At 38.5% G+C, this 16317-nt stretch overlaps 1 protein-coding gene across 2 annotated transcripts in view; it reads left to right on the top strand.

The window, feature by feature from the left end:
* The window catches only part of LOC581224 (dual specificity tyrosine-phosphorylation-regulated kinase 1A), a 39204-nt gene extending 25731 nt beyond the window's left edge, over nucleotides 1–13473 (top strand). Inside the window, exons 1-8 of one of the 2 annotated variants that reach the window (XM_030978456.1) lie at nucleotides 2417–2596; nucleotides 5251–5398; nucleotides 6025–6311; nucleotides 6896–7042; nucleotides 7501–7638; nucleotides 8438–8568; nucleotides 9103–9275; nucleotides 9561–13473. In XM_030978456.1, the coding sequence (XP_030834316.1) occupies nucleotides 2447–2596; nucleotides 5251–5398; nucleotides 6025–6311; nucleotides 6896–7042; nucleotides 7501–7638; nucleotides 8438–8568; nucleotides 9103–9275; nucleotides 9561–10363 (1977 nt within the window). In that variant the 5' untranslated portion in view covers nucleotides 2417–2446 and the 3' untranslated portion in view covers nucleotides 10364–13473. Of the gene's footprint in view, nucleotides 1–2416; nucleotides 2597–5250; nucleotides 5399–6024; nucleotides 6312–6895; nucleotides 7043–7500; nucleotides 7639–8437; nucleotides 8569–9102; nucleotides 9276–9560 lie in introns of those variants that run through there. The other variant, XM_030978463.1, reaches the window with a different exon arrangement.
* Nucleotides 13474–16317: the final 2844 nt, after the last annotated feature.

Genomic DNA, 16317 nt, shown 5'->3' on the forward strand with positions numbered 1-16317 from the left:
GTGACATATGATCCAGGCTGTATTTTGTCAAAGTTATAGGGTTAAGGTCTGGGCTGCAATCAAGTTTTAGGTTGAGGTTTAGAGTTAGTGTAAGTATGGTATTTGGTCTACATTGTAGGTCCAAGTTAGGACTAGACACGTTTCCTGGGGCACATTGGTACTCAAAATCTAATCAGAACCCCAAACAATTTTCCAATTTAAGGCTCTTGCATACAGATTGTAAAAAGAAGTATGATCAGGATCGGGACTCTGTTCCAAAAAAAAACTTTGGGGTGGAGTCCTGGGCTAGTGTTAGAGTATCAACGATAAGAGTACAATTCATCGGAGCGTGCATCTTACAACCCAACTAGTATCACGATTACCATCTGAAATGTCAGAATCATTATCATAAGCCTTTTATGTGACAGTCTGTTAAGCTTCCACCATGTAGTAAGTAGAAGAAAAGACTTACAAGAACTACAAACCAAGCATCGTCTTCCTAATATCATAACAGCTACGTGTACCCGCGGCAGGTGTGGGCTACGGGACGGTTCCATGAAAGCGTTAGGATTTGAGGATTATGCAGCCCCTGCTTATCCACTTTCGAACTACTTAAGCTAATCCGTAGATTGAGGAAGATGAAGTAATATTGTAAACACAAAAGTATCTCGTGTATGAATAATTACGAGAGGATTTATTATATTGGTTTCTTGATTACAGACTGCGAAAGAAAAATAACATATCAAGTTATCAACTAAAGCTGAACTTGTCATGCAGACCTACATTTTGTTTTCCTTCTTTTTGGTAATAGAATGAGAATGCTTTTTTCCTAACAAGAAAGGGAGATATTCTTTTGAGAAAAAAAGATAATTGAAAAACATGAGAACTCCTTATGCTCAAGGCCAAATGAATTTCTGGACATTTTTCTCACTTTCGAATGTTCGATTTAAGAGGCAGTCCATCCTTATTACAAGTCATATATTGCCAATTTGTGAAAGCAATCTCATTTATTATCAGATTTTCCTTATACCGGTACTTTCACTTTCTCTCAGTAAAAAAAACTTCATATCATTGCGTTATCCTTCTATCATTACTGTGCTATTTGCAATGTATAACATATCAAATCAATGAGTTCTGAAAGAAAACTTTAAATTGCAATACTTGGAACCCAGTCTGCATATATATTACTTGTTGCTATGTCGGGCAAGCTTTAGGGTTGACAAGAACAAACTTTCTTTAAACAGTATGCATATAAATTGAATACGGGAGTAGACCAGTCTATTGCCGTAAGCTTCTTGGGAAAAGCATGCTACCTGAACAGCTTGTCATTGTAAGGACAATTCCTTCTCCTGTTAATCCTTTAACCCCCACAGTGTACTCACCTACATCACAAATAGCCTAGGGTATCAGGTACCAGGATTAGAAGGCTTAACCTCTCAATGAATACCAGTCAAACAGGACGAGAAAGTGAATAATTCCTTTTGAAAGTGCTCCATCAATCCATAACTCCATTCTTGATTTGGTTCCAAAGCACAGGGGTAGCCTAGTGTATTCTTGTAGCTATAATTTACAAGAAAGTGCTACTGCAGCCCCACCTATAGATTTATTTGTCGAGGGGGTGCATACTCTACCACCTCCAGTTGTGCGATGCCCTTCCGTGGGTGTGAGAGGTCGCAACAGGTCCAGACAAGTTCCAACTTGAATTCCCGTCTCCGAGCTCGTGCCTATGGAATGCTATAAAGAGCAGGGAAAGCTACAGAAATGCCACATTCTTTTCAAGTTGTGGTGTATACCAAGCTTGATGGAATAAACTACCTCAATATCTTGCGTGCCTTGGAATTATATTGGAGTTATACCTCAAGCACCTATATAGTTGGATCTGTATGATTATTTTACTTTGGAAAGATTGAGGCTACATGTTCCTACCCTCACAAGCATTTTGAAAGCAGCCATACACATTTGAGCCTGGACTTTGGAACACACAAATCTTTGAAAAGCATTCGTAAACTACCAAGCCTCATGCCTCATGGACGGAAAACATTCAATGAATGCAGCGTCCTCTGTGGTTGTAGGTCTCTGTTGTTGAAGGAACTCTTGAAGACTCCCGATGACATCAAATCCTTCATTCTGACCTGACTAATCGTGCAAAGCGGATGTTAGAGGAAATCATTGCATACCTCCAAAATCAACACAAATGCATGTCTGCACATCCGTCTGATTGTCTGAATCCTGTATCCACTGATACAGTGCCCTCTATGTTGACAAAACCCGTGAATGACTCATTTTGAAAGATCAAAAAATGTACCGACCAGGACCCCATTTCACAAAACTTGTCTTCAGTGACAAATGACAGTTTTTGTTATAAGCTACTGAAAGCCTTGCTTCTGATTGGTAATCAGCAGATTTGTCACTGATTTGTGTCATTTGTCATTAAAAAAAGGCTTTGTGAAACGGGTCCGGCCTGACCATGAGAGGGAAGGTTGACTATGACCTGTCCTCCGAGCTGTGGGGAGAGGATTTGATAAGTAGCTCCAAGAATTGTCGGAACATCTACGAGGAGGGCGTCCTGTGGAGGTACCAGATCATCAAGGTGGTCGGAAGCGGGGCTCATGGAAAGGTACAGTCAACACCTGTCTACAAATACCACCTGTCTATAAAGACCACATGTTTTTGTTTCCCTTGAAAATGGTTTCTCATTAAAACATGTACGAAAGGAACCTGTCTGCAAAGACCACCTGTCTAGAAAGACCACCTGTCTAGAAAGACCACATGTTTTTTTTCCTGTGAAACATGTACTAAAGGAACCTGTCTACAAAGACCACCTGCCTACAAAGACCGCTTTTTTGTGTTTCCCTTGGGTGGTCGCTATAGACAGGTTTGACTGTATAGCCTACATGTACATATATGCAGGTCCAGGGTCCATTACAAAATACTTCTTCTAACCTTCAGACGCATCCATGGTCGCGCTCCTCCTCCCTATCTGGAAATGTCCGTCCCCAAAGATGCTACCCACACCTTTAGATTAGAGCATTCACAACTCCTGCTCTATAACTGGAATAACCTACCCAGATTTCTTCGCAACCAGCAATCTCTCGATACATTTAAAAATATCTACAAACTCGCCTATTCTGTTTTTTGGCAAGGTTATTTGCTTTTCGGTGCTTGCGTAAGGTCAGGATTCTGGGATTCGCTGTTAACTTATCAACTTCTAACTACTGGTGTAGTTGTCTTTGGCTGTTTCTTTGTCATTTCTATTTCTATTGACTGTTCCAAGTGGTGGGTTTATCCCTTGATACCATATTTGAAAACTTGTTGAAAACTAGATTTCCAAAGAACTCTCAAATTCTCTCAGATCTTTACTATTGTTCATGTTATGCTCGTCTTTGTAGTCAAGAGAGAGAAGAATTTTGCCATTTACTCAACTTCTGGAGAAAATGCAACCATCAGAGAAGCAATCCAGATTCCTTGCCTTAACACAGATAATTACTTGACTGAAAAGCACTCATGAATGATTCAAATTAATAACAAAAAGTAATGACCTTTTTTAACATAAATGCTAGTAGAGCTCAAACTCATCAAATCATTCAATTTGCAATATCACCAGATGGTGGACTAAATTTTGGTATGATAATGAGTTTGTACCCATCTGCTTATTTTCCTCTTTAGGTTAGCTATTGATTTGATAGTCATGAATGTCCAAATTGACCCACATATATATCATATTTGCGATGAAAATCTTAAAGTCTGCCAAGCTAACTGTATGATCAGAAGATACTGTCATCCCACTGTTATACCGAAATCAAAATCTTATTCAATAGGTTAAATTATGTTTTGTTTTAATGTAACTAACGTGAACATGAAGTTACTGGTTAATTTCTTTTTCTGTTCGTATTCGGTATATGATTTATTTAGAGGTACGTCTATCATCCAAGAGATACAGACTCTTTCCAAAGATATTTTTCCAAATGTCCAAATGCTTTTAGATCAGACAATTATCTTTCGAGTGAGGTCATTATGCACCTAGGTCATAGAAGTCATTAAATCTAGTTGAGTTCCATAATGAAATAGGTGGACGGGAAACGCCGGACGAATCGAGATCTAAACATAGAGGCTCAATGACGTATGACGCACTATCTAGGTCTTACATGATGTAGGATGTTATATCCCAGGCTATATTAGGTTGTTATGATGTCTGCGGCGACTCTAAAGACTCTTAAGGTATTCATGATGTCAGGCTGCTGTTAGAAAGAGTCTTGTCGGTGCGGTAAAGGAGACAGTTTAATGCTGTTTGCTTTGTAGGGATTGTCTGATCCAAACTTGTCGCGTTAACTCTCTAAAAATACATCGAGTCTGTGCAGCGTTCTTCACAAATAGAGATATGAAAAATGAAATTTATATCTTATGTTTTCATTTCCTTGAGAGATAAGTTTTCCTCCAATCCTGTCTCTCTTTCATGTAGACAGCTTTCAGTACATGCTCTTTAAAAATGGATGTGGATATATTTACCAGGAAATTTCAATACCCCAAATAAATGTGAAACAGTGTCAGATATTTGCCTGAGTCTATTATGATACTTATATAGTAGGCTTGCGGTCGCACCATGTGAGAGAGGGGGGAGGATTGGGGAGTCGTGAAAAGGACTCTCGCTAATCTTTCTTTCTTGAGTGTGTGTAGTCCTGAAAAGGACTGTTGGTAGTCTTGAAATGATACTGATACTTGTACAAGTATGTACCTTACTTGCTTAATGTAGAATCTAAATGTTTGAAAAAAAGTATTAAATCTGTCAATATCAGAAGGATTGGTGGTTTTTAGATTGAATTTGCTTTAAAAAATGATATCTTTTCATGGAGAATTTAAATTTCTGAAAAAGTTATTGCTGTGTATGCCTGGCTGGAATGCTCCCCAGGGAGTGGAGATTGTGCACACATTGTGTGCGGGCAAACACTGAATCCAATGACCGGGGTAATAGTATATATTTGTAAAGCGCTTAGACATTTGTATTAAGCGCTATATAAAAATTTAATATTATTATTATTATTATACTGTTTTACCTCGTTATTGCACATCAATAGGAAAATATTATTTTTGAAAATAACTTATCAATGCATTCTCTCCTTCTCTTCTTGTCTCCCAATCTACTGTAGGATTCCTGTACCAGAGCTCAAGATTAAAATAACCTTGTTATGGCACATCAATCGAAAAAAAATATTTTTTTAAAATAATTTATCATTAAATTCTCTCCTTTCTTCTCTTCTCATCTTTTCCTCTCAGGTGGCGAAAGCATACGACCACCAGGAGCAAGAATATGTTGCAATAAAGATCATCAAGAACAAGAAACCTTTCCTCAACCAAGCCCAGATTGAGGTCCGACTCCTAGAGCTCATGAATAAACATGATGCCGACAGCAAGTATTATATAGGTACGTGAAGCTCATGAATATGCGTAGAGCTCATGGATAAACATGATGCCGACAGCAAGTATTATATAGATACATAGAGCTCATGAATATGCATGTCGGTAGACCTGTAGAGCTCATGAATAAACGTGTGTGTATTGGGTTTTTACAGACGTGTATCAATCAGATATGATTATTTACGTCTGGGACCGACCTTTAAACGTCACCATCCGAAAGACGTGACTCAGTTTCGAACCTGCGTCCTCGGCTGAATCAGTTTGTAACTTCCACTTTTTAGCTGGATTACAGGCGCACGCCACAACGCCTAGTTGACAGCAAGTATTATATAAGTATGTAGAGCTCATGAATATGCATGATATAGGTGCGTAGAGCTCATGAATAAACTTGATGCCCACAGCATGTATTATATAGGTACGCAAAGCTCATGAATAAACATGATGACATCAAGTATGATATAGTTGCGTGAAGCTCATGAATAAACATGATGCTGACATCAAGTATTATATAGGTACATAAAACTTGTGAATAAACATGAAACTGACAGCAAGTATTATATAATTACAGTAAACTGAACCCTCCTCCGTTCATTTGTGTAAAACACATATATATTTGTTCAATTTCCTTTGCAGTTAAACTGAAGCGGCACTTCATGTTCCGCAACCATCTCTGTCTGGTCTTCGAGCTGCTCTCCTACAACCTCTACGACCTCCTCCGCAACACCAACTTCCGGGGCGTGTCCCTCAACCTGACGCGCAAGTTCGCCCAGCAGATGTGTACCGCCCTCTTGTTCCTGGCGACGCCCGAACTCAACATCATCCACTGCGACCTGAAGCCAGAGAACATCCTACTGTGCAATCCCAAGAGAAGCGCTATCAAGATCATCGACTTTGGTAGCTCCTGTCAGCTCGGACAGAGGGTAGGTCATCATAAATCCTTGTATGGAAAGAGATTCAAATTGGCAATGCGAATTGCTTTTTTTTTCTTCAATTGCAATTCATATTTATTTCATTTCCAACAGAAAGATAAACTTGTTAAGATCATTGATTTTGGTAGCTCGTGTCAGCTCGGACAGAGGGTAGGTTTCATACATCCTTGTACGGGAAAGAGATTCAAATTGGCAATGCGAATTGCTTTGTGATGTTACTTCACTCTTGTAATGAGACCTGACATAGTTTCAATTGCATCTTATGATAATTGCGATTGATCCAAATCACAAGTTTGCAGTCTCCTATCTCTTATGTACATTACGTAACATAAGGAAACAAAACGAGCCATAACCTAATGAAGCTGATTATGTATGATTATTATTTTATATCACCAAAATGTATCCATATTTTGTATCCTATTTATGTTCTTAGTTAACTAATGTATGTCTGAGCCTTTGTTTTTCATGTAAGCAAAACAAATATCCATCTTAAACTCATATTGGACAAGTGAATACATTGAATGAATGAAGTGATTGAATGAATTAATTTTTGTTTCCTCTTCTCTCTTGCACAGATATACCAATACATCCAGAGCAGGTTTTACAGGTCGCCTGAAGTGTTACTAGGTATATCATACGACATGGCTATTGACATGTGGAGTTTGGGATGTATACTTGTAGAGATGCACACGGGCGAACCCCTCTTCAGTGGCTCTAATGAGGTAAGAGAAATAGATAGATTGATTGATTGATTGATTGGATGATTGATTGATTGATTGACTGACAATCTTAACAAAACGTTGTCACTCTGTAATTTCATGACATGAAATCTTCCCCAGTCTGGTCTCAGCTCGAAATTCCTCAAAGTTGTATGCACTTGAAGGAAATCAGTTGTTCTACAGCATATCAGTCAAAAGTCTTAAAATGTTCGGCAGATACAATTAATAAATCTTTAGTCCTCAACAGCCCTTATAAGTTCATGTTTCATTCAATTGTTTCTCATGCTATAACTTGCAAAAACAAGAGGCTTCCGAAAGGACAGTAGAACAATAGAATCAGTTGTGCACGTAACACATACTGAACCATACAGTGTGCCACAGTTTCACCATCAGTGCAAGTAAAAAGATTTTAAAGGTTAGTTTACACATATAAACCATGTTTTGTTTGTTTGTTGTTTTAGTTGGATCAGATGAACAAGATCATTGAAGTTTTAGGCATGCCACCGAACCACATCATAGAGCAGGCTCCAAAGGCTCACAAATACTTCATCAAGACGGAGAAAACGTGGGTACTCAAAAGGAGTCGAGATGGAAAGAAAGTAAGTCCGCAATTAATCAGGTTTCTTTAATCAAATTGGCAACTCCAGTGTTATCGTCTGCTTTTACTGTTTCGTTTTTGTTGTTTAATGGTTGGTCATGTATGTGATCAGATTACACGTGAACAGGAAGTGTTGAAAAGCTAATTGCCAATTTGTATGGAAAAGCAGTAATGAACTATTCATTATGCTGCCAAGTTAAGGATTTTTAAATTTGTGGTTTCCTTTTTAGAATTCAAGTGTCGAAGGTCACACATGGTAATGCAACAGAAATAGACACAGTGTGCAGAATTTTCCCCCTTCCCTCCCTCTCCTATTCTCATTCTCATTCTCTGTCTGTCTGTCTCTCTCTCTCTCTCTATCTATCTTTCCCTGCTTGTGCTGACTCTAAAGGAGGGTTGCCTGCACACAATACATTTCATACATTTCATCTAGGCCTTATGACACAAAGACTTCAAAAATTGATTGCATCTCTCCAAATCTAACTCCTGCAATCGGTCGCATATATCTCCACCACCAACAATAATAATAATAATAATAACAACAATAACAACAATAACAATAACATTAAAAGCAATTTTATCTTACAGAAAGATACATTTCATTGTAAGATACAATTGATTGTGAGTCAGTTTTTATGTCACTGGGATTTTTAATATTTTTTGTATTACGTGTCTGTAAAGTAGCACTGTTAGAACAGTTTTGTTTTCATCACAGTGCAGAAGAGTATATTTGTTTAGAAGCTGCGCTATATAAATTAATCTAATTATTATTATTATTATTATTATTTTTCTTTACCCAGTACAAAAGTCCAGGAACCCGAAAGCTTCAGGATATCTTAGGCGTGGAGCTTGGCGGGCCGGGCGGTAGGAGAGCAGGTGAACCGGGTCATACTGTCTCAGATTATCTCAAATTCAAGGATCTCATACTAAGGTACGTGTGAACGGCTTTACCAAGGAGCTTTTAGAGATGGAGACCCAACTGGCAACAAATTATTCCAAGCAGCTGCCGTTTTCTAAGGTTGCACAATAGAATCTACATGTGTGCTGTTAACTTTGATGTCCGACGTTCGAAGCCGCCAATATCATTGGAAAGCTTGAGTAGTGATTTTGTTCACATAGAAATATCCTTAATATTTCACTTCCTATTTGAACTAATGAGGGGAAAATCAAACAGATGTTAAGATATCAATACAAAAGCCTATTTCCCTTTGAAAGTGGCCCGTTAGTTTGCAGCTAGGCAGCGTATGTATATATGTGACTGTCACAACTGCATCTGGATAAGCTATGCACCTTACCAAGATTCATCCCGTAAAGAACATTCTTTTCTCTACGTATATGTGTTATATGAGTTATGATGAAAATTGTGGACCATTATTAGTAGATGAATGACTTAATAACCGTTCCTAGAAATGAAATAACTATTTCATAAATATTTTATCCTAATCCTTGTTCCTTCTTTTCTTAGGATGTTGGAGTATGATCCCGCCTCTAGGATAAAGCCCTACTATGCCCTCCAGCACTCCTTCTTCAAGAGAACAGCCGATGGCAGCACCAATACGTCCAATAGCACCTCGGCTAGTCCAGCCATGGACCAGGCCGGTAGTCCACCTGCAGAACACTCGTCAGGTTCAAGCTCAGGTACGAAAGATAGGGTAGACTTAAAGTTTGGATGGATAGATAGATAGATAGATATATTTTGTCTGGATTTCTCTTGTAGCTTCTTATAAGATCAATTCCATCATAAGCTTTTCGGCGAACAAAAATAGTTTTGATTAGGATTTTAGTTGTGTGTTTAACGCCAAAGGATGTTCATTTATAGACTCTGTTTTATGACCAGAATTGTTATTTCAACATTTATTTCTACGAAATCATGATGATATGGGAAACTGAAGACTGATGCATTGTGTTGTGTTTGTATTACAGGAGGAGCTACAGGGGGCTCTAACAACGGTTCTGGAACCGGTGGACGGGCGCAGTCCGACCCCACCCATCAGAACAGCACTTCAAATCACGCCCTGGGACACCAACACCCCGGCAGCTCGGCGGGGGCAATGGACTACGAGTCAATGTCGTCGCACTCCAGTCTGACGTCGGGGATGTCGAGCGGGGACGTCGCGTTTGCGTCATCGTCAAGCAGTGCTCATGGACACTCGAGTTCGCATACGTACCCGCATCCCCACTCCCACAGTCGCAAGCACCACCACCATCACTCATCGCACGGACACAGCCTCCCATCGCCGGCGGCTCCAGCCAGTAACGTGAATTTATCTCAAACAGTGTTACAAGCTCCCATAGTGACAATGGGTATCCCAACTATACCAGTAACGATGGGGATGCCTCACGTGCATCAAGCCGGTATCGTGACGACGCCCGGTTACGTGTATTCCTCGCACAGTTCGCTGGAGAACACCCAAAGCAGCTCGTTAAGTAGTGGTTCGTTAAATATGCCCATGGGCGCTTATGCAATACCGACGCACCACCACCCGTCGTCGACCACGCAACAAACGCTTGTAAACAATCCCCATTTACATGGGACGACGACGGGGACGGGGGGTATCGCGTTGACGAGTAACGTGAGCGGGGCGACCAGCGTCCCGTACGCGTTTGCGTTACCGGTGCAGTCAGCCGTGAGTACGGGGCTTGTGAACTCTCAAACGACGAGACAAGCGGACGATTCACCGATGGTTGGTGTGTGTGTTCAACAGAGCCCAGTGGCATCACATTGACCTCAGCTGTCAAACTTATTCTCTATTCACCTAGCTGCTAGGTCCCTCCGCTAGTTAGTCGGCCGACCCTCGGTAGAACGCCCTTTAGTTCCTCGTGCAGGTTTCGCAAATGAATGTCGCCCTCGGGCTTGTGGTGGTGGTGGATATATCTCGTCAAGCTCGCAATCGCTTCGGAATCGTCGTCAAACGGAATCATCGCACCGCGTGTGTAGAATGTAGCAAAAGGAAACCTCTGTAGAGTGGGAAAGATTTAGCAAAGGAATTCAGTAGGATCGCATCGCATCGTTTGTTTGGCTTTAGGAAGATTTGAAAGATTTGATCGTAGGTAGCAACAGGATTTCAATTCATAGGGACGGCAGGCATCATCACCAAGAGTTTCGCATCGTCGTCGTGATTCTACAAACTATGGCTACAACGTACCTTCATCAGTGACAGATGCCCTTCTTGGGAGATGTCTTCTTCCGCTCTTCTCTCTTCAAAGACCACTCAACCCTTCACACCAGTATGTCTCTCCTAGAAACAGATCATTAGACTGTGGAACATATTAACCCCTTCACTTCTTAGTCCCAACAGAGCATCGTAAAACGCCAAAGGACCCTATCAGGCTGCTCGCCAAAAGAGTTGCCGCATCAAAGACAAAATACTATCTGGTGGTCCCTTTTTTTAGCATATGGAAGTGATTGAATTTGGTAGAAACCAGTAGTCAACGAGTTACAGAAAACCAGCTCTCTAGATGTACATTTATCGAAAATATGATACTGTGTGAGTTGTATTGATGGTCAATATCTTGAAGGAAAAGACCCTGATCCTAAAAAGTTGGTCATTTTTTGTTGACAGGGCATGTGGTCTTCGAGCCTATCCTCAAGGTCTTAAGTGGAAACCTTGCCAGATTCCTCAAGAACCAGTATCTCCTCTGTCTTGCACATTTCTTACAATACTTGTATAAAGACACACCATATCCTGTATCTGAAATTATATTGCACCATCAAACTATTACCTCAACTGAAACAAGGTTGGACAATGTTTGACCATATTTTGAAAGGTTTACGTCAGATGATAAGTAAAAGCAACCCATATAAGAAAATGTATATTTGCATCACCATCAAAACTACTTATATTTACCTCAATCAGAAGCACATGTGGAAAAGAGTCATCTCGAATTCAATATTTTTGTAAGAGTTGTAAAATCAAAACAAACCATTTCCTGTAATGCTACAAAGACTTATTACCTCAATTTCAAACAAAATTTGAAGACTTGCTGTACTATGACACGTTAGCAAAAGTCGATATCTGAAAACATTGAATTGTCTTCATAACGATTTCATCAAAATGGTGTGTATTCAACAAAACAAAGAAATATCACGGCCTTTCATTTCACCTACAGATTTCAACTTATCAAAAACTTCCTCAGAAATATTGGCCATATGCTTGGAGAAAAGTGAGCAAGAATATTTTTGACCAAGTTTGATGTAATTTCTTCTAGTAAATATGAAAACGACATCAAGTTTAGTCCTGACCTCATAGGGGAAAAAAAGGTACAGAACGAAGTTGGATAAAGTTAAGACAGAACAAGTCTCGTCGTAAGAAGCATTGCTTTGCAGCTGAATTTAAATGTTTTTTGTACAAAAATCGAGTTATATCTCACCCTCTCTTTTCTCCTACTATTTTTCTTGAAAATCAGTATTGAATGGATTTTAATGAATATTCCCAATTATCCGTGTAATAATTGTAATTTTTTGTATGGATCTCCTATTGGTTAGGACGTCAGTCTATGGAGCATGTTGGAAGTATTCAGGGGTTTATCATACTAAAATGGTGTTTAAGGAACGTAAAAAAGGGGAACTTTCTGTTATATAATGATTGGCTACTTTCAATATGTGGACAGATATAACATAAGGCTGCATAAGATATGAGAATAGCAAGGCCCGAAGTTTAAATGATTTGACAACTCCTTTCCACTTAAAGCTTTAAAAGTGATAGCAAATCAAAAGCTACGAGATCCACATGCCGAGGGCATTTAAAAACTGGTGGGGCAAGTTCATTGCACTGTCAAATCTCTTTTTAATCAAAGGGCAAACGCCCATGAGCTCATTTGCCTGCTCTTGCAAGTTTATCCTGAACTGATTGTATCACCCCCTTTTACTCTGTAAAAACAATATCTTGGTTTGTTTGGGGTTTTTAACAGCAAGGAATGTATTATGCATTGTCCTTTATATGAGAAACATTTTGTCATGATAAAGGTTTTTAATTTGGTTAAGAGACACCATTTTCCCTTCCAGCCCTTCAGGATAACAGACGGTGAGCCACTCTGTTTTTTAAATCAAAAATAACATCATTAAAAGTTCTGAAATGCTAAGTATGGGTCTTTAATTGTTCCAGTAGGGGAGGTTGGAAGAAAATTCTTGCCAGTTTTTTAATCCCTAGATCCATTTTTAAGGTGTGAAAATTACTGGACTTCTGAAACAAAAAATGAATCTACCTCCATATAACCCCATATATTGATTCTCCTGTATTGCACAGAAACATTGTCCACGACTTAAATGTTAATCACAATTCTACTCCTTTTTATCTGGTAGTCATGTTTTATCAGTGAAGTTGTCGACAATTCCAATGTTATTTTTACAAGGTGATAGTGTTTAGGATGTAGCAAGTTACAAACGTGAGATGAGAATTCTCTTTTCCTTATCAAATTTTTTAAATGGTAATGATGAAAGTACGAAAGCCATTTTTAACGGAATGCTTTTCACAGAAGAAGTTTGTACAGAGTTTTGAGAAGGAAAAGACTGTATTTTTGGAGAGTTGATATTCTGCATGTATATTTCAACTGGAACATGTGATAATTGACACACAACGTGCAGGGACCGAATCTTTTCCACACCCCTCCCTGTTTAATACACTCGATCACTACCATACAGCTGAATAAATGTTTTTACTAGCCACAGATCGTTTTGAAACCTAATGTGTCTGTGATTTCCTTAGTCTGTTCTTCCCCCATATCTCTCTCTTTCTCTCTCTTTCTCTCTCTTGAAGTAGATGTAGATATCTAGGTTTGTATGGTTTAGATAAATTTTATGCGATTTACCTCGGATTTGAGATGTGCACTTTTCTCCCACCCCCGTCCCTGTTCTCTCTCTGTCATTATTTATATTTTCATCCCTACTGCTTTTTTCTTTTGCCTTCTTCTCATCCTGCACCTGTTTACCTATTCTCTCCTTCCCACTTATTACTATTTATTGCTTCTTTTATATCTCTTTCTTTATCACTCTTTCATCTCTCGTTCTTTAGCCCATTTGTTATTTTAATCTCAGACTCTTCATTTTTTCCTCTTTTCCCCTCTTTTCCCCTCTCCATCCCTCTTTTCCCCTCACTTGCAAACTCTTGCATTTTTCTCCTTTATCTCTCCTCCATCTCTCTCATATTCTCTCTTAATTCCATCATCTTCCATCTCTTATTTATCTCTCTTCTTCTATCTTTCTCTCTTTTCTCTTTTAATATGTTCTCCTTCCTCTGCACCATCCCTTCTCTCTCTCTCTCTTTCTCTCAATGCCATCTCTCTCCCCCTTCTCTCTCCATCTATCTCCATTTTTCTCTCTCTCTCTCTATCTTCCCTCCCCCCATTCTCTCTCTCTCTCTCTCTCCCCCTTCTCTCTCTCTCTCTCCCCCTCTCTCTCCATCTCTCCCCCTTCTCTCTCTCTCTCTCTCCATCTCTCTCTCCATCTCTACCCCCTTCCCTCTCTCTCTCCTGCTTTCTACCTTTGCATTGAACTCATATGTACAGTATAAAGAGAAAAGAATTGTAAAGACTCAAAAGAAAGATTTACCAAGATGAATGGAAATTGTACAGAGCAGCATACTCGTTGCACTTATTTTTGAATCATGTATATAGTAAATTATGAGGTCGGGTACGACAGACAAACAAAAAAAAAGTTGAAAATGTTATTATGAATATTATGACTGGCAGATGGTTTCCAAGATTTTGAACAGATATATTTATTATTTCTGTCTTTGATTTTTTATTGTCAGATTTCTTCACGCTATTGGATATTATATGGGTTACTCTGTCGAATGTTCTTGTAAGAATTTTTTTTTTTTTTTTTCCCCAGTTGTCTTGAAATGTTTGAATACCAATTCTTTTTGCTTTGTTGAAATTATGATTCTATAATTTTGGTTTCATGAATGTAGAATTTTTATGCATGGATTCTTTTTTAAATGTTTGTTAACTACTGATTTGCATCATGAATTTTTAATTTGTTTTCACTTTTTATCTTTTATCTTTGTAATTTCTAATGCAATTTACCCGTGCTTCAAGGTCTATCTAAATACATGTTCATATGACAGAGCTCAAACGGCATAACTCACATTAAAAAAACTAGCTGGTTGTGGAGCTGCTCACCTGTATATTCGTCACCATTTTATATTTGACAGTGACAGAGGGGAGTTACAAATGAACAATTTGTTTGTGACGTCCGTGCTCATCACAGTTAAATGGATTTTTCATTATAAGGAAACTGAATGTTTGTTTCATACAAATCTCATTTTGTGTTGTCTGCATTATAAAATGCCAAGCAAAATATGCCTAGTTTGCTGTTAAATTGTCTCTTTTAGGCCAGAAGGAAGTTCCCTCATATACAGAGTGAACTTTATCTTGGCTTTAAAGACACAAAATTCTCTTAACACCTTTGGTCAATTTGAATTAAACGGCATCATTTTGTCTAATGCTAGCAAGAAAAAAAAAGATTAATGTGTTAATATTTGTTATTTTAGCTGTGAATGGTTTACAAATTTGATAGGTAAATTACATGTTATGAACAAAACGGGACATTGCTCATTTTGATAATAAACTACACTGAAAAAAGGGGGATTCCCCATTTACAGAGTCTAAGCTATAAATAGACCTTGAAGCACATCATACATCATTATGTCAGAACCTTTCTGGTAAAGCGTCAAGACCCCATTTTTCGTGGTAAAATATTATTTCAAGTTTTGTTTTTCTTTCCGTTTCTGTACCTTTTAGTAGCGTTTACCACTGCCCATTGTTCACAACGCATGTATTTAACAAACACACATACATGTACACACACCTCATAGCTGTAGCGATGTAAAAACACTGGATTATTTATACACGTTTTTCTCTTTTCAGTATCTTTATGTAAGAACACCAGTCGAGAAACCATTGAATATGAATAAGGTACTGAAGGTAATTGTTCAGGTGCGAGCTGATTTACATTTCAAATGACGTTTTTGGCTGGAGAGCTAAACATAGGCATGAGCAGTCATGCATGTATTCCTGACAATTTAAAAAAAGTAATTGTTGAACAGTGTCTGATCATCAACTAAGAATATTTATGGTTATTAGTTGCCTCTTCAAAATGTTTACTTGGTTCACAATTCAATTGTTCATTAAGATGATTTTAACAATACAGCTACCAATGTGAATGGGGACAAGGGTTTAAAACTCATTCAGTTAACAATTAACGCTTGTTTAGACATAATGCGGAAAAAACGCAGCATTAAAAAAAAACACTTTCTTTCATGATGATGTAAAATGTGACATCCTTCACGTGTCTGTATGTTATAACACAGAGCTCAGTGAATACGCACGAGTCCTTTTTTGTGCGCAGTTGCTATTGATTTACACCTTAAAAAAAAAAAAATTGCGACAACTACTTTTGCGGCAGTTTACCGTGCCATAACTGAACAAGCCATGAAGCTCATTAGCACCGTTCTGCCATTGGATGATGAAATGTCATTTGAAACGTAATTTCAGCATTTTGATTGTAATAAGAATAAAGAGGATTTTTTTTCCTTCATCATCCTAAGCCATGAAGCTCATTAGTATCGTTCTGCAATTGGATGATAAAAAACGTCATTTGAAATGTAACTTCAGCATATTGTGAATGGATAAATTGATTGTGGTAAGAATAAGGAGGAGTTCTTTTTTTTCATCATCCTAA

Source organism: Strongylocentrotus purpuratus, unplaced genomic scaffold, assembly GCF_000002235.5.
Source record: "Strongylocentrotus purpuratus isolate Spur 01 unplaced genomic scaffold, Spur_5.0 spur5_contig_812, whole genome shotgun sequence".
Lineage (NCBI taxonomy): Eukaryota > Metazoa > Echinodermata > Echinoidea > Camarodonta > Strongylocentrotidae > Strongylocentrotus > Strongylocentrotus purpuratus.